Consider the following 23,364-nt stretch of genomic DNA (forward strand, 5'->3'; position numbering starts at 1 on the left):
CTTATCCAATCAGAAATCAATTTGAAATGTGATTTTATTGTGCATTTACTATGATGTTTTCTTATAGTTACTGAATATTTATATTTAGTGTAGTTTAATGTTGTAAACAGTTTGATCAAACCATCCCTTAGACAGTTGTGTTTTCCTGTAGACCCATTAAATGAGTGTTGTAATTTGTGGCTAGCATCTAGAGGAGGTTCTGTGTGTGTAGTTCAGGATCATGGCTCGCAAGGCTGTGTGCTGCGGCCTCAACAGTCTGGAGGTGTTGCTTATGGTTCTGTTCCTGCTGATGACTGGAGTCACTGTGGGGCTCATCACAGTCTTTGCCGTCAACATGAGCTCCCAAACAAGTAATGAGTCTTATTAGCATTTACTTTGCCTGATTTAGATCCTGTTTATGATGTCCTAAATCAGAGAGAGTATTCAGGGTGATACTCACGCTATCATTTATCAATGATATTTGTGTTACGATGCACACAATGCACATCTGCCAGAATACAGAAAAGACAAGAAAAGTGTTCCTTTTTTACTTGTGATATAGCATGTAATTGTTAGTCCTTAATAAGAATGATAAGAATGTGGACATCATACACAGAAGAGACAGGAGAGCTCATTCCCATGGTGACGCCTCCACAGAAGTCTTATCTGATTGGAGTCGGCAGAGCTGACTGCACTGGCCCGGTGGCCAATGTTCCCCTGGTGAGTGACTGGCCCAGTTTGTGGATGCATTCAGCATTCAGTATTCTCTGGATGCATTCAGCATTCAGTATTCAGTATTCTCTATTTAACCAAAACGAGGGGGAATATGTTCATTAAATATTCTCCAGCTTAAATAAGAGTGAAACTCTAGCTCCAATATAAAATGCCTTGATCACAAGTGAGGCTGTGTGAAAGTAAACCAGAATGATCAGTACACAGCGATAACATTTATGATGTAGGATAAAGGATGTGGTATGGGCTTCTGAGCCATCAATGCCATCAATGGTTGCATGATTGTGTTGTGTTTGTTTTGCATAAGATGGGCTACGCCAACCCCAAGCAGACAGCAGCAGGCATCCACACTCGTTTGTTCAGCAGGGCCTTCATTGTGGATGACGGTAGCAGGAGGGTGGTGTTTGTGAGTGCAGATATAGGCATGGTCTCTCAAAGACTGAGGCTAGAGGTAATTAAGGCTGTTCACTTCCCCTCTGGCAATGTTGAGGACCGTGTATTTTGTATTTCACGTTGCTCTGCCTGTTGTAGGTGCTGAAGGAGCTCCAGCTGAAGTATGGAGATCTGTACCGGCAGGACAACGTGGTACTGAGTGGCACACACACACACTCCGGCCTGGCAGGGTACTTCCAGTACACCCTCTTCATGATCACCAGTAAAGGCTACATCAAGCCATCTACTCAAGCCATTGTCAAGGGCATCGTAAGGGTGCGTATACATTTAAAAAAAAATGTAATGTGCTGCTTTTGTCCTCAACTACAAGATATACTGCATTTTATTTTATCACTGAAGTCACCCAGTGTTCAACTTTTCATTTTTTGTTATTTTACTGTGCAGAATAATCTGCCTCACCCCAGTATTAAATATAGTCTTTTTAATAGTAAAATAGCAGATTGCTGTGCATTCATTGTTTAATGTTTTATGCAATGTCCATAATATCCTTTATCAGAGCATTGATGTGGCACATAAAACCATGAAGCCTGGTAAAATCTTTATCAACAAAGGAGAAATTGTGGGTAGTAATGTTAACAGGAGTCCACATTCATACCTGAACAACCCTGAGCAGGAAAGAAACAGGTATACATTGATATATCAAATATTAAGCACATATAAGTATTTATTCCATAAACTGAGAATGACTGATTTCATTTCATTGATCCTTTGTTTTTTTTAAATTCGTGGCATCACACTACATGTATTAGATATGCATTACATTTTAGATATTTGTGGTGGCCGGGAAAACCCACTGCACTGCAAGTTACCAATGGAACTGTCATTGAAAAAAAAAAAAAACATGCTGCAGTTACACAAAACATATTCATCAAAATGATAACACGTGCGCAACATTTCAGAAACGCAGTGCAAATTCAGAAAATGCATGCAACTTCAGAAACTCTGCAAATCCAGTCACAACACACGAAAAAGACGAAACACGAAAAAGTAAATTGCTTTGTGTAACTGCAGCGCTTTTTAAAATTTCCAGCACGATGGGTCTTCATGGCCACCATAAAGAATGTGTATTGAAAACTCATCTGAAAAGATGAGTGATATAAATTGATGATGTTTTTCTCATCCAGGTACACATCAAATACAGATGAGCAGATTGTGATCCTGAAATTCACAGATCTGAATGGGAATGGAATGGGTATGATCAGGTATGCCAGTTTTAAACAAGTCTGCAAACTAACCCCTGAGAATATCAGGATCACTGTCAGAGTATTGCATTTTAATGATTAGTCGCGATGTAAAATGGCAACAAAAAAATAACGGTATGAACACGCTCACTTTCCTTTCAGCTGGTTTGCTGTTCATGCAGTCAGCATGAATTACACGAATCGCATGGTAAGCTCAGACAACCTTGGCTATGCCTCCTATCTGTTTGAACAAGAGAAGAACATTGGCTCCTTACCTGGCGAGGTGAGATGTCTGATTAATATAATATAATATAATATAATATAATATAATATAATATAATATAATTCTGTAGCAGTCTTATTTACAAAGCTCCAGGTAACAGATGTTAATAATTAAAGGGTCCCAGGCTACCTTTTCTTGTCTCATCACCTTTTAGGGACCATATGTAGCAGCATTTTGCACCAGTAACAGTGGAGATGTGTCTCCTAACACTCGTGGCCCATATTGCATGAACACAGGGAAGAAGTGTGACTACCTCAACAGCTCCTGTCCCACTGGTGGCGTGAGTTATATGTAGGGATTTACAGAGTTCATCAGCTACTGCAGTTTCCCAGTCTGTGGCCTGCACAGTGGGCCCTGTGCTAACATACCTGCTTCATCTTATGCAAGATGATTAATAGTTTAGTTGCAGCACGTGATCTGGGGAAAATGCTAACTTGGCAGAGCATGCAGCAAACCCTACAGTGTGCAAAAACACAACGTGATTTAGTTCAACACTGTAGGCATAAATTTCACAGAAGAGATTTTGCTGTGTAGGACTGGAGTTTGGAAAGTGCTGTGTCCACACACACCCATAGTAATAGGCTTGCAAACCATTTTAAGATATTTGTAACTTTTGGCTGAAGTGGTTTTAAGAATAGATGCTGTTATAAGTTTAGCCAAAGAAAATACAAGTACACATTAACTTCTTAATTGCTAATAATTTAAATGAACATATTCATAATTTTTATATAATTTTGAATTGGGTCTGGAAAATATATTTCCTTAAAACTGCTTGCATTTGTGTAAGATTAATGTCAAACTAATCAACCTATATGTTAAATGTCTCTTCTTGGATGCGTTCACAGACTAAAATGTGTGTTGCTTTTGGACCGGGTAATGACATGTTTGAAAGCACCAGAATTATTGGGCAGAACATCTACAAAAAGGCAAAGGTATGTCACCAGATGCAGGTGGTTTGGAGTGGCCTTCAGGTTTGTGCTCCACACTCCCTGACACAGTGATCTGGTGTGCAGGAGCTTTATGGCAGCGCAGGGCAGGAGGTACGTGGGAGTGTCCATACTGCTCATCAGTGGGTCAACATGACGGATGTGACCATCCACCTTAACTCCACCCACAGCGTGAGTATCCTCAGAGAATCAGCACACTCAGATGAGGCATGGAGATGGTGCAGTAGATAACAATTACACAAGCAAATGCAAGGCAGGAATTGTGGAAGAAGCCATGAGACTACGCAAAGGTCTGGACACTGACTTAATACCATAAGTACAAATGGGGGGATGCTATTTGTGTCACAATAAGCCATAAAACAAATATAGTGATCAAAAGCTATGTTTTGCATTAAAATGCTAATTTTATTTATACTGCTACCAGGTGAAGACATGTAAACCTGCACTTGGCCACAGCTTTGCTGCAGGAACAACAGATGGAGGAGGAGACCTTAACTTTACACAAGGTAAGTTAGCCTCTGCTGTCTGAGCCAACTCAAGTATCAGAAATATTTTGTGAGCATTGTTGAAACATACTAAAGGAATGTTGAGGTAGAAATTGTTCTTTCAGTCTTTCTAAAATAATTGCCCCATTCAGTAAAAGACCACTTTTAGTCTTGTAATAACAATCATTTTTATGTTAATCCTTTGTCATTGCTCAGGTTCCTTTTAGTAGCCCAGCTCAAGCAGATCTAGGATGCGAAATTCTTATTTTGTCCTGATTTCTGAACATGTTCAGTCAGGTACCAGTTGTCTAAATTGCAGGGGTTTCACCTTTCCCAGAAGGCTCTTAGGCCAAACTAAGAATACATGAGGGTGGGGTGGGGTGGGAGGTATACTAAGATTTCAAGTGGATTTTTATATAATGCTCAAAGCCCTGACTTTGAAAGGGTTGTGATTAACTTCTTTTGATCATCTTCTCTTAATCTTTTTTCATCCACTAAGTAAAGTAGGTGTTTTAGCTGGAATGGAAACAGATGTGTAGACTTCCAGAGTGATTTTTTTCCCCCCAGACATTTCACAAACTGCTAAAACAAAAAAAATTCACAAACTGCTAAAACTGCCTTTAGCTTTACACAGAAACTTACCCAGCATCAGACAGACCTCTTCAGGTTTCTACATGTGTATGTATATATGGTATATATGTATGTATATATGTGTGTATGTATATATATATATATGTATATATATATAATTAATACTTAATTATACTTAAGAGTATAAGACATGGTTGTCTTAATAGTATATATATACTGTTCCAAATATATATATATATATATATATATAATTGGAACAGTGGTAGCTCAGTGTATAAGGTAACCACTAGTAATTAGAAGGTTCTAGTTCAAGCCCCACCACTGCCAGGTTGCCACTGTTGTTGGGCCCCTGAGCAAGACCCTCAATTACTCAAGTTGTCATAATTGTAAGTCATCAGCTAAATGCTGTAAATGTAAAAATTGTGTCAGTAACACCTGCATGCACAGGGGCAGTTGAAGGTGATCCCTTCTGGGATGGTATCAGGGATACTTTGTTGGGTGCCCCTTCCAAAGAGATTCAGGAATGTCATGACCCCAAACCCATTCTCTTCAGCACTGGAGAGGTAAGAGCAGGTTATATGAGATTTTACAGGTCATTTACAGGACTCTGATTGTTAGCTGAGAACTGCATTTGTGTTGATGTATCTGTAGATGAACTGGCCTCTCCCATGGCACCCAGATGTAGTGGATGTTCAGATCATCACCATTGGCTCGGTGGCTGTGGTTGCTGTCCCAGGAGAGGTGACGTAAGTGTTTGGGACCAGATGTGTTGGCCTTAATTTTGCGTTAAAGGAGCAATCAGCCCATAAACAGGAAAACTGTCAAATGTTATGTGAATCAGAAGGTATGAGACTTTGTCTTCATGTTTTTCTAGAACTATGTCAGGAAGAAGGATCAGAGAGGCTGTCAAACAGGTGAAAAGACACACACACATTGGAATGCAGGGAAGGAATCTAATCAGTACAAGTCTAATCATGAGATTCTACCATAATGGGCTTTTATTAATGAGGTAATAACAAGCTGGTTTTAATGTTAGCATATTGCCTCCACAAGCATCATGGTAGAACTCTCGGAGAGTGTTTATTAGGATGAAGATGTTTTATGTTGACTAATTTAGGAGCTGGAGATGCAAAAGGCTTTCACTAACACAGAAGTTGTCATCACTGGTCTCTGCAACATTTATACTCACTACATTACTACACACGAAGAGTACCAGGTAACTAAAGACAACATAATTTTTATTCTTAATCATGGTTGTCTTAAGAGGACTATGCATATTCTGTGTTTCAGTGGATCCAGTTTTAGATTTGTTGTTTAAAATTCCCTGTACTTGCAGTCAGCAGTTTGCTGCGGTTACTGTTTGGGATTTGCGAGGCACCAAGAGTACACACTGAATGTCTCCTGGACCCTGAGGCACATATGGGCTCCCTAGTATGTGTTGTGTGCCCACAGGTGCAGAGATATGAAGCTGCTTCAACCATCTATGGGCCTCACACCCTGTCAGCCTACATCCAGCACTTCAGAGGACTAGCCAAAGCCATCGCACAGGTGAATGTAAACCACTTCACATACGTCATGTCATGTGTGCTTTTCACTTTACTGACTGGAGTGTGTTTAATGAAATCCATAACAGGGTAAGGTGGAGGAATTACCAAAAGGTCCTGAGCCTCCGTTCTTTAAAGACAGTCAGCTCTTCACTCTGCTACTCCCTGCGCCTGTGGATAATCAGCCTGCTAACTCCACCTTCGGACAGGTCCTGGAGCAGGTTCATCCTCGCTATAAATTGGTGAGTGTGTTTTAATCATGTTGTTCTGATTATACAGGATACTGATACAGTTCGTTAATTGCCTAATGTTTCTTGGTTTGACCCAACTGTGCAGGGAGAGGTTGCATCTGTCACTTTTGTTGCTGGAAACCCAAGAAACTCTGGCGACATGGTGAGCCATTGTATAGTTAAAGATATATTGCAAGATAATAACATAATCTCTATTTACCACTTATGTAGCAAAATCTTACCACAGACAAAAAAAAGGTATTACCTCTCTGCAAAAAAACCCCAACAACTTATTGATATGGCAAGCAGATACTATTTAATAAATATTTATAAACAGAAATAAGTAATGCATATTTTGTAGTACATTCTATTTTTTCTGTTGAAAACATGATCAGCATAATTCTTTGATCATCATAATTCATTGATTCTGATAGGATATTTTTCCTAGTGGAATATTTTTTTCTTTTCTGTCATATTTGTAACCAACATATCACGACTAGATGGAACCTTTACTGATTTTTGATCTAGAATGAAACTTCATTCAAACATACTGGATAGCATTAAGATTAATGGTGAACGATAATTGTAATAGTCTCATATAATCTCAATATTCACCATTTCCCATTTAGTTTGTCATAAGTATGCTTAAATTAAGCCATTTATTCTACATTTATAGAAACACATAAAATATTTTTGTCTGTGATAATTGTTCACTACACTAAAATACACTACAGATCAATATGATCACAAAAGAGATTTTTAAAAATGTGTGTCTGAAAAAAGACAATAACCTTTGTTGACTTTCCTGAGAGCTTACAGAGAGTATTCTCTGCAGGCCTTCTAGTGAAGTTTGGTAACCCAACTGAGTAGGCTCACAAACAACTGAAATGCATGTGTAAACTCTGAACTGAAACCCCCTGTGTAAAGTCTGAACTGAAATGCACTGTATAAATTCTGAATAAAATATTTCAGGCACACCATTGCTCCAGCTATGGGACATTTATCTGAAGTCTGCACCATTAAGGACAGCAGACATCCAGAACATGAACTATTCATACATCTTCCATTTGGGAAACACTACCACAGCATTATAGTCAACTCAGACATTTTCCTTCTGGCAGCTGGAATAAAGAACAGTGGTTTATCCATTTAAATATCCATTCAAAACTGCTCATTTTGAGGTGATTAAAATGCTTCCTTGAATATCACTCCTAATCTGTGATTCTTCTGATATTAGAGAGACAAGACCTTTGTCACAGTGGAGAGGTTTCAAAACAACACTGGCACATGGGTGGTTGTCCATACAGATGCATCGTGGGAGACAAGGTAGCGTGTGTCTCTAATCGTCCTTTTTCTTATGCACATCTGCATCAGCACCTTGATTAGACATTTTAATGGCCTATTTGTGCATATTTAGGTGTAGCTGTGGCTTGGTGTCCCTTTCACAGCCAGATACAGAGTGCTTATTGTGCGGTCTCTAAGACTGCGTTATCTCTTGAGGTGTACCCACTGATAAGGCAGAATCTGAGTAAGGACCTTATCATGGCTTATCATTTCACCACCAGTTCAAATTAGAAGATTTAAGTTGTGATGGTCACCTGAAATAATGTCCACATATTATCTTTGTGATGTTGAATTACTGGCAGTATGTACATATCACAATCTTAACTCCAAATTGAACATGAATCAATGCCAGTTTCATACCAATGTCTGCTGTCAACTTCTTGCAGTTGTTACATAAGCATTCACAGATGCCTATATATGACTTCTGATTTATGCCTGTGTTATAAGTATTTTATGAAGTGCTTAAGCAGGGAGCTTAACCTACAGTGTTACTGAGAACTAACCTGGTAATATGGCATAGCATGCAGTCAGTAAAACTGTGTGACCACAGGTTTTTTTTTTCTTTTCTGAAATTAGAGTACAGTTGGCATAAGAAACCAATGCAGTCTATTGAAAATCAATGCCATTGGGAAAGTGCCCAGCAGTAGGAATGCCAGTGGGGAAGTGCCCAATGGGACTTTTGCTACAGGATGGAAATGTTTGGCAGTTATACCACTTCCAAAATATCATATTTGCATAGTTTGGCTAAGGTCAATGAATGCTTTCAGCAGCCAGAAATGAGCCTGCTGATAGGCATTTCTACAGTAGCTTCCTAAAATAACTACTAAAAATAATAAACTGGATATCTCATACAATCAGATGATGTACTTCCATCAGTACGCTTGAGCACAGGGATTTAAATTCAGGAACAGTCTATAGAATAATTATTCTAAAGTCCACAAAACATCAGGTTAGAGGCATAATACATCTTTGGTTCCTTAGCTATAATACTTGCACAACTAGTTGCACAACTAGTTGTTACTGATACTATGGCTTAGAAGTACACTCTGTGTAAAATCAATCTTGAAGTAGAATAGTTATGCTTAGAATGTGATATGGGGAATCGGGAGGAAAATTCTGCACAGGTTCAGTTAACTGGTTGTTTTGGAGATCATAGCACATCCCTTACCTGGACCACTATTCTAGCCTATTTTTGCTGGTTTTATGTTTTCATCTATGAGTTTATATTATAGTGCTGTCAGAGATTTGATCATGACTAAGCTGTCAGAACTGTGTGTGTGTGTGTGCGTGTGCGTGCATGTGTGTGTGCGTGTGCGTGTGTGCGTGTCCATCCAGATTTCACTGGATTAAAGGATCTGGTGGTCAGAGCAATGCCACCGTGGAGTGGCACATTCCTCTCTCAGCGCAGTCTGGCACTTACAGGATCCGACACTTTGGCCACTACAAACGCTTCAATATTGTCACGCCTGTGATAACTGCATATGAGGGTGTCTCTGATGTGTTTAGAGTCACTAAAACACTCTAATCCTTCTGAAACATCTGTGCCTTTCTGAATGAGAAAAAAAGCTATTGTAAGCAGCTTCCAGGTATTTTTGAAGATGAAATACTATGATACTGAGTGCCTTAATAGCAGTGTTGTTAATTAATGATTAGATGCTCATAGATGCTTGTGAATATGGTTTTGGTAGATGTTTTTCATGTTTTTAATTACTATTTGAACAGCAGTGGGGTTGTGGTGATTCTTAAAATCAGCATGCATTTGTTGTATTCAGCATATGAATAAAAAAAAACCAAGAACAACACAGAATTGAACTGAATTTATTGATGGCCAGATGACAGGTTTGAATTATCCCATCTCTCATTCTCATTTTGTAGCACAATGATGTTCTGAACTGAAATATCCCCCAGTCCACCTTTTATGATTTTCCCTCTGGTTCTAATGCCAATCATTGAGACAGATGATTTGTAGTATTTTAAAACACCTTCATACAAATGTTGGAATTCTAGTATAAAAATAAGTTTCTAAGTGCTACACACACTTTAATACTGTCACTGCTTAGGCATTGCTGTACTCGACAAAATGTGTCACGATAACAGTTTCACATTCATTGCTCATCAAACAATGAAATGGGACATTCAAAGCTTGTGGTAGGTAGAAAGCCTGAAAAAAAGTAATGCTATAAGGAAAAGACCTAGGAACTAAATGACTATAAGTGTTACATATATCTTAAAAAAGGACAAAAAGACAATATTACCAGCTAAATATGAAAGCTTATGTATGCTTGTTTTTTTATATTAAACATTCCTGATATTTTACTTGTTAAATACTGAAACAAAACTAGCATTTACTTTAAAACAACAAAAAGTATGAAAGCTCCCTATGCCAATACACTGTCCTCCAAAGCTACTTATTTGGAGTAGTGTTTGGTTTTTGAGGATATTTTATATTTTATATAATCTTTTATTTAGAAAGGGTCCAAATTTAATCTTGATCACTTGTCATTAGAGGATGTGTAAGAAACAGAACTGACTCTAACAGGGTATATAAAATAAATAATTACCACTAACTTTACCAAAGTATTTATATCCAATCAATCAATATACAGGTTTCTCATCTTTATCTCATACCTCAAAGTCCTGAGACCATTATGGACGAAGAGGACTTACTTTTCTATAAGAGATTGGGCTGAAATGCTGTTGGAATGACATATTCCTGAGATAAATAGAAAAAAGGCACATGTTGGAAGGTGAACTAAATAATGATGGCAGTCTACTGTGTGCTAATATTAGCATCCATCTCCACTCAAAGAAAGCAAGCATTCTTGGGTTAAGGTGTAGTAAGACACATTGTGTCAAACAGAAATCAATGATACAGAATCTGATGTCCGTAGAAACGTAGTCACTGGTGGGTTTCTAGAACACTCCGTAACCATCTCCACGGGTAGCAACAGCAAACGCTGGATAGCCCTCATAGGTGGTGTAAGCTGCTAGCTCTTGGCCCAGAGAAATGGCCTGTTTGAGATGGGAAGCAGCAACTGTAGCAGCCGTGTTGGCTATTGCATAACCTGGAGCACCATGGGGAAGACATGAGGAAAAGTGTTAAATCTTAGACAAAGGCTGAATAGTTAATTGAGTGTATTGTTGAAATGCCCTTTACAATAATGGATGCAAACCCCTTTAACTGAAGAGCTCTTGAGCATGCTGTGTGTGCACTTGGTTCTATATGGGTCTCACATTTCCTCACTTCTTTGTGTTCTTTTGACTGTTTATTCATCACTGATCTCAGCAGGAGAGGAGCATGCTCAATACCCAACGCTCACCGAAGGAGGCGGGTGCACATTAGCATTGCTGGGTAGAGCTCTGACCAGGGCTTCGGGGCTTTCCAAAATTTATTTTATCACTTCTCATTCATTCATTTATCCATCCAATCATTGCGATCAAGTTGTCACTCATAGATCATCTGCCTACACCTTGGCATTGCATGTCAACCTCCCTGTGTGCTGCTGTATCTTTTTGAACTGCAGGTTATACCGTCATGCTTCGTGAGAAATCTTAAGACCTGTTTGGATGGGATTAAATTTAGAATAAGTTGTGGATAATTAACAGGTGCTCCTCTGTGATTTTATTTACATTTGGTGTTTTTCCCCCAAAGAAAATTACAGGCTGAATGACCTACTGTTTGTTCATAATTAATATATATTTCTTGTATAGCTGAGAAAGCTCACTGCTGTCTTCATCCCGTGGTCCCCAAGAACACCTGCCTGTCTGCTCAGAAATGAATGAGGCGGAGCAACAAATGCCTGTTATCTATTAGTTATCTCTCTGGTGGGAATACGTAATTGCAAAAAAAAGCATGTGGAAGAATATTTTGTGTGAATTATGCTAGGTGTCATTTCCCCAAGCAAATTTATCTGCGTTAACGATGAAGTATTCACAGAGAGCTCAGTCATAACTCGGTGATGGAGATGTTTTTGAGAGCACAGCTAAGTGAATTATCCACTGCTGTAATCACATCCTTATCAATATAATGGTGGGTTTGCATTTGAGATCCTTCAAACACATATATAACCTAGACTATGAAAATAAAAACTCATATTCATTAGGTTAAATTTCAGCTCTATCTGGTTATCTGGGTTGCCGTCGCAGGTATCGAGTTTTGTAGAAAGCTATGCCAACACAACACGGGTTTGCTGAGACCAGCCGTTTTGGCAGAATATCTATTACTTTATTACTCATAGCTGACAGCTAACTAAGGAGGCATATGACAGCTGGGTAGCACATGGGTAATTTTAGCCAAGTATATTTTATATTGGTTGCATTTACGAAAGGAGACAGGTGGTAGTACATAGAAAACAGACTAATGGTTAGTCTAGTTTGTCAAACATCTAGGCCCAAGAATCCATTAACAAAGTATTCTGCCAATGCTGGCAAATTAGCCAACAAACGTTAGCTATATAGCCAAGACAACTTCACAATTACAATGGTACAATAATAATCTGGCTAGTTATTTTGGTAATGACCAATTTATCAATAAAAAAGCCTGTTCATAAATAAAAAAACCAAGCCATGTTTATTCTGGCCACAGCCTGAGTCCTGTCTGAAGCTTTTACAGGGTGACTCGCAGTAGCAGGACACATTTTAACAGACATTTTCCCTCTTGATTCAGTAATATGACTTAGAATTCTCACATAGCGCAACTTTAACACATTAAAGTACAGCGCAAAAGCCCAGCCCTATTTTCCTATAGTGTAATATAGATATTTTCTCACTAAGATAGCAAAGTTGTTAAGGTGGGCCGACATTCCGGTATTAGTAAGCTATCAGTTGCTCTGTGCTCAGTATAATGAGGCTGTAAATGTCAATTATGCTAATAATGTTTTTTTCCCCTAGTCATTCTAGTGATGGGTTATAAAACTATGTCAAATTAAGGTAAATATTAGCACAATCCTAACTAAAAGACCCAGCTAAGACAGCTAACCGACAGGCCTCTACAAGATAGGCTTCACCTTACTAGTTTGTACTCGTTATCTCCTGTTATCATATAATGCTGATCTTAGTGTTGTCCAATCACACCTTGCCTCCTCACTGATGTGTAGAGAAAATGAACAGAGGTTTTACTTGGAGTAAGATTTCATAAATTTTAGATATTTCTGTAGAGTCTATTAAACAGAGTCTAAACTTGTAAATGTCTACTGTGACTACCAGTTCAGACTGCCAGCTATGGCCTCTCTCTTTATACTCTCCACTGGGCTATGAGGATAACGATAAGGTGGCCCTTGTATTTACGCACAACTGTCAATCCTAACAAATAATAAAACTTTTATTTGCCTGCTGACATCTTTCTAAGTATGCAAAAAGTAAAGTTGTGGAAATAAACGCCCCTCTTTCCTCGGCCCTTAGCGGTAAACTAGACATATCAAAGACATAACGGCGTAAATGCACACGCTCATCTGCTTCAGCATGTCTGTGACCACCTTTCAGAGGCTCAGTGAGCCTGTAAGATCAAGGCTGGCATCAGACTTCAACGTAAACCAGTCATAATAAAGTTATGATAAACATCTTACAGACCTCACATACCTGGGAATGCTGCCGCTGCAGATACATCGGCGCCCTCTGTCTGCAGCCCCAGGGTCTGCAGTGCATGCTCCGCAGCGTGGCTTTTAGCCTCGTCCGCTGCAGCGCACAGCTTTGTTGGGTGGCTGGAGGAGTGCACACAAGGAACACCAAGGGTTAAAAGTTAACATTCGCTTGTGAGCATCACCTTCATGAGTGGGTTCTAGGACAATCTAGGATTCGACTGTACAGCTTTAGACTTCAAATACTATGCAGATGTAGGATTCTTGTAGGAAAAAACAAACAATGACAAAATGAAATCAGCTCACATGCTTGGATACTGGTTGGCCAGTGCAGGGATAGTGACTTTGTAAAGGAATAGTTGCCTCTGATCTGGTCCGATGGCAGAGTGCAGTTGGTACACTGGTTGTCCCCAGTTATTCTTCTGACATATATCCTCCAAGATCTGCAAATTGCAGAAATTATTATTTTCTTCCTTCAAACTGTAGGGAATGCTGTAGGGGTGTGTGTAATTGTGTGGTGTAGTAAAATTGTAAAATACTAAAAATACTGGTGTGATAACAAACTTGAGTGTTATATTAAAAAGGTTTTGAAAAAAAAAACAGTTATGAGAAGACACTGCTCAAAGACTGGCTGAATCAAAGTTAATTGATCAAACTTATAGATCACTGATCAAATATCTAAAAAGTGTGAGGGTGTGGTCAAAATATCCTAAGAATTATGCTTGACTGTTTGGGATGCCCAGTGTGCTTTCACCATTTAAGCGGAATTACACATCACAAGCAGGTACAAGCGTGCATGTACATGTCATGCAGCCCTCCGGACAAGTAGCCCTAACCAACAAAGCTAACACTATGGTTCGTTACTACATTCCCCAGAATCCCCAGGAGCATCCCCAGAATTCTGATGTGAAACACCTGTTTTCTATCACTATTTATGTCCTGTTTGTTAGCTGCCTCTTTGCAAAAATATTGCCTCTGTTTTTTTGAGCAAATGGAGCAGTATTCTTGGTTTCTGGTACTCCCTTTGTATCGACCGGTTCGACATTACTTGATGTTTTCTTTGGATTTCTCCTTTTGTAATTGGTTGCCTTCTGAACCACTTTCTCTGGCTCTGTTTTGGACTGTTTTGACTGATTTTGGATTGTCCCTCTACTGATAAAAACATTATTTGGCTAATCTACATGTGTCTGGCTCATCCTGCTGAATTATAGTACAAACTTTCCAATGCTGATTTTGAGAATTATCATAGTTGCTTGCTATCTTACTCAAAATTACTAGCTTTTGCTCAATATTTTGGTTGCTCAGACTCAAAGAGATTATTCAAGCATGAATGCATGTTTGTTTGTTTGTTTTTTCTACACAGCTATCTAGAAGGCACTCATAAATCTTCTATCTGCACAGGAAAAAAAGTTACAGAGTCTTACACAAACCTTAGGTCAGGACCACCCGATTTACAGCACTTCGCAGACACTCTTATCCAGCAAGACCTGTGCATTTATCAGAGTTTCAGTACTCATTTGGGAATTAAACCTATGACCTAGGTTGCTAGCACAGTGTTGCTAGCACTGTTCTCTACCTGCTCTACCAGGTGAGCTACAGGAAGAAAATTGCATTGAAAGGGGAAACATTCAGGAGAATGTTTCATATAGATGTTTGAAAATCAACAGTTCATACCTTCTACATGCATACTGTGTACCCACAAGACCAACATAGAAAGTAATTACAGATATAGGTTTCCTAAAGTCCTTATACGTAGCTTAACAAAAAAACCCATAAAGATTATGTTGCATGGTGTGTGTTCATGAGTGTGTACCTGCGGAGAATGTTTGATTCCCTGGGGTTTCAGGGTCACAGGATTCATGGGAGTGAGCTCCATGCCAGGGAGCAGGTCATAGAGTTTGTCCTCGGGGCGTTTGTCGGTCTTTAACTGGTAGGTGGGGCAGCCGCGACCCACGCCAGCGTAGGCGAGGTATCCTCGGCCGCCCAAACCACGCACACCCGCCGCCCCTACAGGCACATTCATGTAAATTTCTAGGAATGCAAGAAGGCATTAAATCGAATCAAATCACCAGAAATCACCCAGGTTTCAATCAAGTCTCAGAGAAAACTGATCATGTTGATGTATTCCAAGCCAGCACAGTACAGGCTCCTTCTGATTTTCAGTTCAAGTACCTCAGATTTTTATTTCATTGAATTTATAGATTTTGTGAAAATGCGGATAGCTCAGTTTCCATTAATGTTTAATTGATATCACATGACTGTATTATGCAGGCATGGAGAACAGATTAGAAATGCTGCAGAAACAGTAACGATTCATATTGTCATATATATATATATATATATATATATATATATATATATATATATATATATATAGTCTGTACTAAAATATATAATTCAAACAGTATTACCACTGTTAAATAAGATAGATAAATAATTTATTTCTTTGCCTACTTGATTGTAATTCTCACTCATTTAATTTAGTTGCCTGTTGTTCTTTAAAGATTAATTAATGCTTAGAAAAGACTGAAACTTTAGCTGCAACACCCACCTCTAACAGAAGGCGAGCGCACGAGACCCCGTGTGCCCACATGACCTTTCGTAGGGGGGAAGCGGAACTGACTAGGAAGAGCTGTGTATGCATGGGGGGCATAAAACACAGGTGCACCCAGGTAGGTGGCGGAGGGGTCATACATTTGGCCTAGTGTGTAGGTGTACTCGCCCTGCAGTAAAGCCCCTCCTCTCCCCCCTGTGCCACGAGTGTAGCGAACATAACTGTCCTTATCCACTGGCTTGGCTAGAGTCACTTCGATTGGAGACCCATCGATAACCTGAAGAATCAAATTGATTAAGGATTAGCCTATTATTCAAATAAACATTAATCATTATTTAATTGTAGAACACAAATTCTACAAATATGTGAAGTGTAACTGGTAGATGTAAAGACACCGGCCCACCTTGCCATTCAGTGCATTCATAGCTGTGATGGCGTCCTCTCTCTGGGAGAAGTGTACAAAAGCGTAGTCTCTGATCTTTTTTACCCTCTCTACTGCACCTGTGAGTTGGTTACATACATCAGCTGGTAAAATTTCAAAATGACTTTAAATAAGATGCCAAAAAGGAAAACAACATTTCATAGCAGATAATATTATCATATACAGTAGAACAGATACCACACCATCAACAGGTGCAGGTTATGGTATTGTCAGGGAGCCCAAACCTAGACAGGAGCAAATGAGGCTCAGGGGTTCAACAGCAGCAGGGCTCAAACCAGCAACTGCCCAATCACAAGTCAAGCACCCTGACCACTGCCCCTAGCAGATAATATCACAAATCACTAGTTTCTTTAGTTTGAAGTTTCATTAGTCTCCCCTGCTCATAAGTTTACATTTACATGACACTATTATCCAAAGGAACTTACAATTATGACTGAGTACAACTTGAGAAATTAAGGGTTAAGGGCCTTGCTCAGGGACCCAACAGTGGTAACTTGGCAGTGGTGGGGCTTGAATCAGCAACCTTCCAATTACAAGTCAAGTACCTTCAGCACTGAGCTACCAAGAACTGAGCACCCAGCACTACACACATGCTTTGATGCATATTTGCTTACACCTGGGCATGATTTCTTGAGTGGACCCATATATTGTCTGGGAACATTCACCTGTCTCAGTATGTTTTCCTGTTTCAGAATACCTGCCTTTATACTACATTCCATTTTAAAGTTTTGTTTCTAAGGCGCCTGCTGGTCGTCCCTTGTATTACCGGGTTTGATGGCATTGAACTCCATCTCGATGGTTTCCTCAGATGTGGCTAGCATTAGGTTCCGCACGTAGAGGATCTTTACAGTGGCCATAGTGTCCTCATCCACCTCCACTTCTGGCTCTGCCCAGTCCACAGCGATGGCGTGTCCCCACAGCTGGATCCTTCCTGCACATCCACGCACATCTTTCATTAGTGACCACACACCACGCCACACCTCATCATGCCAACACATCACTCAGCACCAAAGCGCCAAAGTGTGAACCTACCATTGGACATGCTGTCGCAGTACTATGCTGTAAGTGGGCAGAAAGGCCTCAGATGTACTTGAGACAGACTTGGTAAGAGTGGGTGGTGCGCTGAATTGAGACCTCTAACCTGGAAGCAGTTTCCTCCTAGCCATGGCAGCGGCTCGATGACTTGCGTACTCTACAAAGGCGAAGCCGCGGTTCTTGCTCTTGTCCGCTGCACTGGGGTAGACGATCACATCCACCACACCATCAGTCACCTTCCTCATCTCTGCCAGGATCTCCTCTTTCTTCTTGGTTTTGGGGATGCCCCCCACAAAGAGGCGACAGTTGTCCACGCTTGCACAGACCCCCAGGAGCCGGCCATTCCTGAAGAGAAATCAGAGATGTCACAGGTGTGGCGCTACTTCCAGTGAGGCAGACAGAAAAATAACAGCTTACCTGATTTCATAATTATTGAGTTGCTTCATTGCATTCTTGGCTTCTTGTTTTGTGCTGAAGGTAACAAAAGCATAACCTCGATTGTTGCCATTGAAATCCATCATCATTCGTACTTCATATATTTTGCCAAACTGTGGACAGAGAAAGGAAAAGCTGTAATGTTATAAAGTACCATTACCATAATATATTATCCTATTTGTTTACCTTATTAGGAACTTCAAATCAAGAGTTGTGTTAAAATTAATGTGTTTTTTGGCCTTTAATAAGCATTTACACTTGAAGATGTATTACACATAATTAAACATAAAAAAGGATGTCTGGGTTGCTAATCACCAAATCTAAACTTTCTTACTTTTTCACAGAGAGGCACCAGCTCGTCCTCAAAGAGGTCCCGTGGTAGCTTGCCCACAAATATTTCACTGCCTCTCTCAGGGGGTGGGCCTTCCCAGCCTGGAGGCGGGCCACCATATCTCCTCTGGCCATTCTCCTACAGGAGAGGACAAGACTTGTGACAGACAGTAATGAAAGCAAATGAAAGTAAGGATCATCAGGCAAAATTCAGTTAACAGCCACAGTGTTCAGATGGCCAATGAATTACCAACATGAGGACCCTGGAGTGAAGTGATTGTTTATTCACAAGGATGGAATGATGGAGGATGCTTTAAGAGGTGTTCAGTCCAGTGCCTCTGCATTGCACGTGTTTGGGTTTTCACAGTCACTAGACGACCGTTTCGACACATGAAAGGCTTGACTATTACTTATTACACTGAAAGCACAAGTCTGTGTTGAAAAATTATGCAAAGAGGTGATAACAATTTTGTTGTGATTCTTAAAAATGAAGGAAACAGAAAACTGCTAAACCCACCCCAGTCTTTATCTGTTTCTATATGAAATGGTTTAAACAAATTCCTATACATATGCAATCTGTTCAGCGCAGGATGGCATTACTACTGGCCCTGACATACTGCACAATTTTAAATGCTATAATCTAGGACTATAGAGAGCAGTGCACAATTTTTACCACATGGTGGTAGTGTATTGTAACACTAATTTTACATTAGTAGGTATAATGTCAAAGATGCAAATCCTCTTTATGGTTATGATAAAAAGTGTGTCTGTCTATCCCAAACCCAGCTGTTGCCCTCTAAGGGAAGGGGATGCTGGGTATTGTAGCCTGCTGTGGGTGATGGCTCCTACCTGGTGTAACTGATATCCTGTGCGCTGGATGAGAGCGCGCAGTGCAGCCTCTTTCTGCGTGCCAGTCAGTCCATCCCCGCATTTTTGATTGGTTTCCATTGTGAGTGATTATCAGCAATAAATCAGCAAAATTAGGGGTGCTCACTGAAATTAAATCAAAGTTCAAACACATGTGATGAGGCAGGCTTGCTGATTCATTCTAAGACGCATGGCACCTCTCTGTTTTGCCTTGTCAGACTGTAAATAGAGATAACTCTTTGTTACATGTTTAAGCTCTTAGGAGACAAAATGTCGCTTCACCTGTTTTTCAAATTACAAAAGGATCATCTGTTTGTGTTATGTGTTTAGCACAGATCAAATGAATCGCTTTACAAACTATGTCCCAACTCTATCATACTGCCATCATTATTCCTGTGCTTTCATATTTGCCAAGCAGAATTCACATTGTTTGGTATCTGCTTTTAGCCATGTCTATGTATCTGGCCCTGTCAGAGCGAAGAAAACATCTTTTTTTTCCACCTCTCTTCCAGTAGTGGGTAGCTTTACCAATATGAATACACGGATAGCAAGGGTGAGTGAGAGAGAAAGAGAGAAAGAAAGAAAAAATGATTTCTCTCAGCTCCAGGTCAAGGACCACTGTGTAATTATTAACTGAAGTAATCCGGAGCAGCAGGCAACTGTATTTGTGTAAAATTGAGCAAAAGCGAACCCCAATTCCCCCCAAATTGTCCAATCAACAGTGAAGAAGTACATTTGCCCCCCTGCTGCAAAGCAGCTTTGAAATCAGTGACAGAAGTGCTCGCTCTGCCAGTCCATACCTCATCCACCAATCCTGCAGATGATGAAGCTATTGTGCAACATGATTGATTGAATCACTGGTATAAAAAAAAAAAAAGATAGATGACCAGAAGCCCTGAGTCCTTCAAATAACAATTGGCATCTGTTTTTATCTCTTTTAAGCTTTTCTTGATCAAAAGGGGGACATAAAAACAGAGCCATTCTTCTTAGAACAGGGTCAAATGGGATAAGACTGCAGTTCATCTTCAGTCACAATGAAGCAAAGGACCTCACGCCTATTGTCTTTTTGCCGTACTATATGGGTGCATGGTGCTGTTGTTTTCCACTGTGGTTCACGCAAGGCCAGCATGGCCTAGTCTTGTGAGACCCCATGCCGCCCGGAGCAGAGTCACCAGATTACAGTGAATAGTCGTACGAGAGGGGGGGCATTTCAGCACACCTGGGGGTCTTTCAGGGAGCCTGCAAAGGGCTCTTGAGCACGGTGCATTATTGCTGTGCTTCATGTCGATTGTGTAATGTCATTCATCCATGCAGCCTGCCAGCAAGGAAGTGGGTGACTGCTCCAGGCCTCTGCAACCACTGGGCACGTACCCACAGGCAGTTCCATCCAAGTCTCACATCAGAAAATGATTGACTATGATATGACTCACAAAGAAACGACCCATTAGTTGAGGCTTTCCCAATCAGCAAATGTCCCCATGTATTCAATGCCCCAGAAGAAGTGATAAAAAGCTCAGAACTGTTGCCATCATCTCATATTGTTTGGAGAAAGAAATGTAGGCAAACATGTGAGATAAAAGAGACTGTCTGTTTTGTGGCTGAGCATTAGTATGTCCATTATGAAGACTGATTTCATACAGTAGGGGGGTCCATTAGTAACCTCGTGCCTGTCTGGCTATGCACTCCTGGCCAACCTGGTTACCGTTTGCATAAACAAGATAACTAACCTGCGTCTTATCTGGCTGGGATCAGTATCTGCTTTTTGGGGCTTTGTTGACCAAAGCTTAAATACACACAAGAGTGAAGGCCATCGTGCTGGCCTGTACCACCTGTGACGCCTCCACTGGACTGGGTAATCATAGTGACATAAGGAAAAATACATTTCTCACCTCTGCGGTTTGTTTATTACCTGCAAACATTGATTTTCAATGTAAAGCGCAGGTCTGGTGGTGTGTTATGACAGAGCCAGAAATGACATCTTGGCACCGCGGCTGTGAAGTGCACCATATGCTGCAGGCCATACCTCATCATTATTACACCTAACAACAGCAATTAGCAACAGCGGTAAGCTGTTAACTTTTGTCTCTGGGAACAAATGGTGCTACATACATGTGGTAGCCACACACATTTCAGAATCCATCGAATGGCAGTTTGTGATGGGTAGCTCAGTTCCCCTTTATCAGCTGAAACTAGGCAAATAGGTGAAGTAGTGCATGTTCACCAGCATCAGTCCTCGTGAAGCGCAGACCAGAGTAGGGTGATTTATTTCTCCTACAGAGTTTTTTCCCTTTTCTTTTCATCCCATCTGTTATTGTCACTCAGGTTAATTCATCTTGCTAGCCATGAAACTGCCTTATATTTTCTTATATCCTATGTTGATGGTGTCTGTAGTATCGTATTGCTTTTACAGACCAGCAGCACAGATGAGGAAATGAAAGAAAAAAGAACCATGCCTGCAACCATGTAAGTGAGCTGCCTGATCAGTCCTACGACTCTTCAGCATGAGGCTTCAGGCCCAAGAGCAAAAAAGAGGGGAACTTACCTGAGCAATTTCAGAGATCACCACCCGGAAGACTCAGACCTTCATTCTGGCAAACTGGGCAACGTGTCACTGAGGGTGATTCTATAATCACATCATATCAAACTCCAAAGGTTCACTGTCCTGGAGCTGCTTTACAAGCTGGGCAGGTTAATCGTTAACCAGCCCTATCTCCCTGCCTCTCTCTCTCCAATTCTCTCTCCCTCTCTCTCTCTCTCTCTCCCTCCAGGCAAAAGCCCTTTGATCAGGAACAGCAAGACCCTGGTGTCTCCAGCTAGCAGCCCCTAAAACCTCTCTGTGAAGAAATGCTACTAAAGACTTTACAGTTTTACCTACATATATTTTATTGTGATGTAGTGTAGCAACCTCAACTGACTTAGCAACTTCAAAAAAGGGCCTTTTTTGGTCTTGATGAGGACTGTTGCAGCCTTCATAGCTGGAAATCCTATGAACCAGGGTTCTAATGGCTTGCAAAGAGAGATGTTTGTGAAATGTTTCCTGTAATAATGATAATGCTGAAAGTTACATCTTTTTACAAAATTTCCAATCAAAACTAAATTCTGCATTACCACAGCTTTACTTCTGAGCAATTATAACATTCCCTTTCATTCTCTTCATGCAGACAGTAATGAACCCACAACTTCTGCAGTGTAGCATATTTTTTGCTATAATAATTTATTTTCCACCTACTACCATCAGCCATTTTATTGACCAGGCAAATACTGCACCACTGATGTCGTGCTGTCTCCCCACCTTGTTTGTTTGAGTTAGATATGGCCCAGGGGTACCTGATCTCCAACACTGTCAGGTCCTCTAGCCCTGCTATGCACATTCAGTCCCACAAAGGACCAGGAGCTGCCTACTTCTGTGTCACTAAAGACCTCTGACCCAGTTTATGTGAGGATGGTAGTCATTCCCTTAGCCCACACAAAGGCAGATCAAAGAAAAGAGTCCGTTAAAAGAGCATAAATGGGCACAAAGAGACTTGTAGATGAAATGGTTGTGTACCGTGATGTCAGCAAAGGCCTGGCATTTTAGGTTAATGGGCCACAGTGATTCTCTTGAAGTGGAGATGACAAGGATGGGGCACTTGCAGTTGATTCTAGCGCCCCTAGCTGGTGAGTAGTTCTCTTGCAATGTATAGAGAGTGGGTTATTACCAGTTTTGATTATATAGTGCTGAGCCTTTTAAATGTAAATGGTAGGGGAGGGGGACTCAACTAGAGAATCTCAATAACACTGGCCGTTCCAAAACAGTATCACTGATAACCACACACACACATATATACACGTGCGCACACACACACACACACACACACACATATACACACACACACACACACACGTATATATATATATATATATATATATATATATATATATATATATATATATATATATATATATATATACATACACACACACACACACACACACACACACACACACACACACGTGTGTGTGTTTGTGCCGGGTTTAAGAGTCATATCAGTAATTGATTCCGAAATAACTAATTTTAACTCTGCTATTGATTTCAGTTCAGTCAGGCCACACGGTGGACTTATTTTTCTAGCGTTCCTGCTGAAACTTCTCAGACTGTTTATTTCTGCTTATTTTGCATGATGTAACTGTTTCTGATTTGATTCTCATGCTAACTGGGTGTCCACTGTTTACCCACATCATATTACTCTTCTATTGCTCAAAGCACAAACATAACATCAGACTTAATTTTATTAGACAGAGCTTTTAATTGAAATGCAGAATAACACTTACATAAATATTAGCTCTTAAGGAAATCCAAATTGAGAGGCCTTGTGA

General features: G+C 40.3%; 2 protein-coding genes across 4 annotated transcripts; one reads left to right on the top strand and one right to left on the bottom strand.

Moving 5' to 3' along the window:
* The first annotated feature begins 220 nt into the window (after positions 1 to 220).
* Positions 221 to 9,294, top strand: asah2 (N-acylsphingosine amidohydrolase 2). Its single transcript, XM_027009449.2, has 20 exons — positions 221 to 350; positions 605 to 699; positions 1,019 to 1,174; positions 1,255 to 1,419; positions 1,661 to 1,788; positions 2,289 to 2,366; positions 2,508 to 2,628; positions 2,783 to 2,908; positions 3,474 to 3,560; positions 3,642 to 3,746; positions 4,000 to 4,081; positions 5,099 to 5,214; positions 5,303 to 5,397; positions 5,526 to 5,565; positions 5,769 to 5,867; positions 6,104 to 6,199; positions 6,285 to 6,437; positions 6,532 to 6,588; positions 7,663 to 7,751; positions 9,105 to 9,294. The coding sequence occupies exons 1-20, from the start codon at positions 221 to 223 to the stop codon at positions 9,292 to 9,294; spliced, it is 2,208 nt and encodes a 735-aa protein (XP_026865250.2).
* Positions 9,295 to 9,602: 308 nt separating this feature from the next.
* a1cf (apobec1 complementation factor) lies at positions 9,603 to 21,587 on the bottom strand. 3 transcript variants are annotated; one of them, XM_027009439.2, is made up of 12 exons: positions 21,551 to 21,587; positions 18,991 to 19,134; positions 18,146 to 18,280; positions 17,794 to 17,924; positions 17,483 to 17,721; positions 17,108 to 17,272; positions 16,303 to 16,400; positions 15,897 to 16,176; positions 15,159 to 15,352; positions 13,652 to 13,788; positions 13,347 to 13,468; positions 9,603 to 10,834 (listed from the first exon to the last, which is right to left on the bottom strand). In XM_027009439.2, the coding sequence occupies exons 2-12, from the start codon at positions 19,087 to 19,089 to the stop codon at positions 10,683 to 10,685; spliced, it is 1,752 nt and encodes a 583-aa protein (XP_026865240.2). In that variant the 5' UTR covers positions 19,090 to 19,134; positions 21,551 to 21,587; the 3' UTR covers positions 9,603 to 10,682. The 3 variants fall into 3 exon arrangements, with proteins under 3 accessions (XP_026865240.2, XP_035389551.1, XP_026865242.2); XM_035533658.1 differs by lacking the exon at positions 21,551 to 21,587 and having other exon boundaries at positions 18,991 to 19,136; XM_027009441.2 differs by lacking the exon at positions 21,551 to 21,587 and having other exon boundaries at positions 10,800 to 10,834; positions 13,338 to 13,468; positions 18,991 to 19,136.
* Positions 21,588 to 23,364: the final 1,777 nt, after the last annotated feature.

Source organism: Electrophorus electricus, chromosome 14 (assembly GCF_013358815.1).
Source record: "Electrophorus electricus isolate fEleEle1 chromosome 14, fEleEle1.pri, whole genome shotgun sequence".
Lineage (NCBI taxonomy): Eukaryota > Metazoa > Chordata > Actinopteri > Gymnotiformes > Gymnotidae > Electrophorus > Electrophorus electricus.

Excerpts from the sequence above, each read along its gene's own strand:
- asah2 (XM_027009449.2), top strand. The coding sequence starts at position 221 with ATGGCTCGCAAGGCTGTGTGCTGCGGCCTCAACAGTCTGGAGGTGTTG. Across the intron at positions 700-1,018 it reads CGGTGGCCAATGTTCCCCTG|ATGGGCTACGCCAACCCCAA; the intron begins GTGAGTGACTGG and ends GTTTTGCATAAG. Across the intron at positions 2,629-2,782 it reads TTGGCTCCTTACCTGGCGAG|GGACCATATGTAGCAGCATT; the intron begins GTGAGATGTCTG and ends ATCACCTTTTAG.
- a1cf (XM_027009439.2), bottom strand. The coding sequence starts at position 19,089 with ATGGAAACCAATCAAAAATGCGGGGATGGACTGACTGGCACGCAGAAA. Across the intron at positions 16,401-17,107 it reads GTTCAATGCCATCAAACCCG|GTGCAGTAGAGAGGGTAAAA; the intron begins GTAATACAAGGG and ends ACCAACTCACAG. Across the intron at positions 15,353-15,896 it reads GCGCTCGCCTTCTGTTAGAG|GGGCGGCGGGTGTGCGTGGT; the intron begins GTGGGTGTTGCA and ends ATGTGCCTGTAG.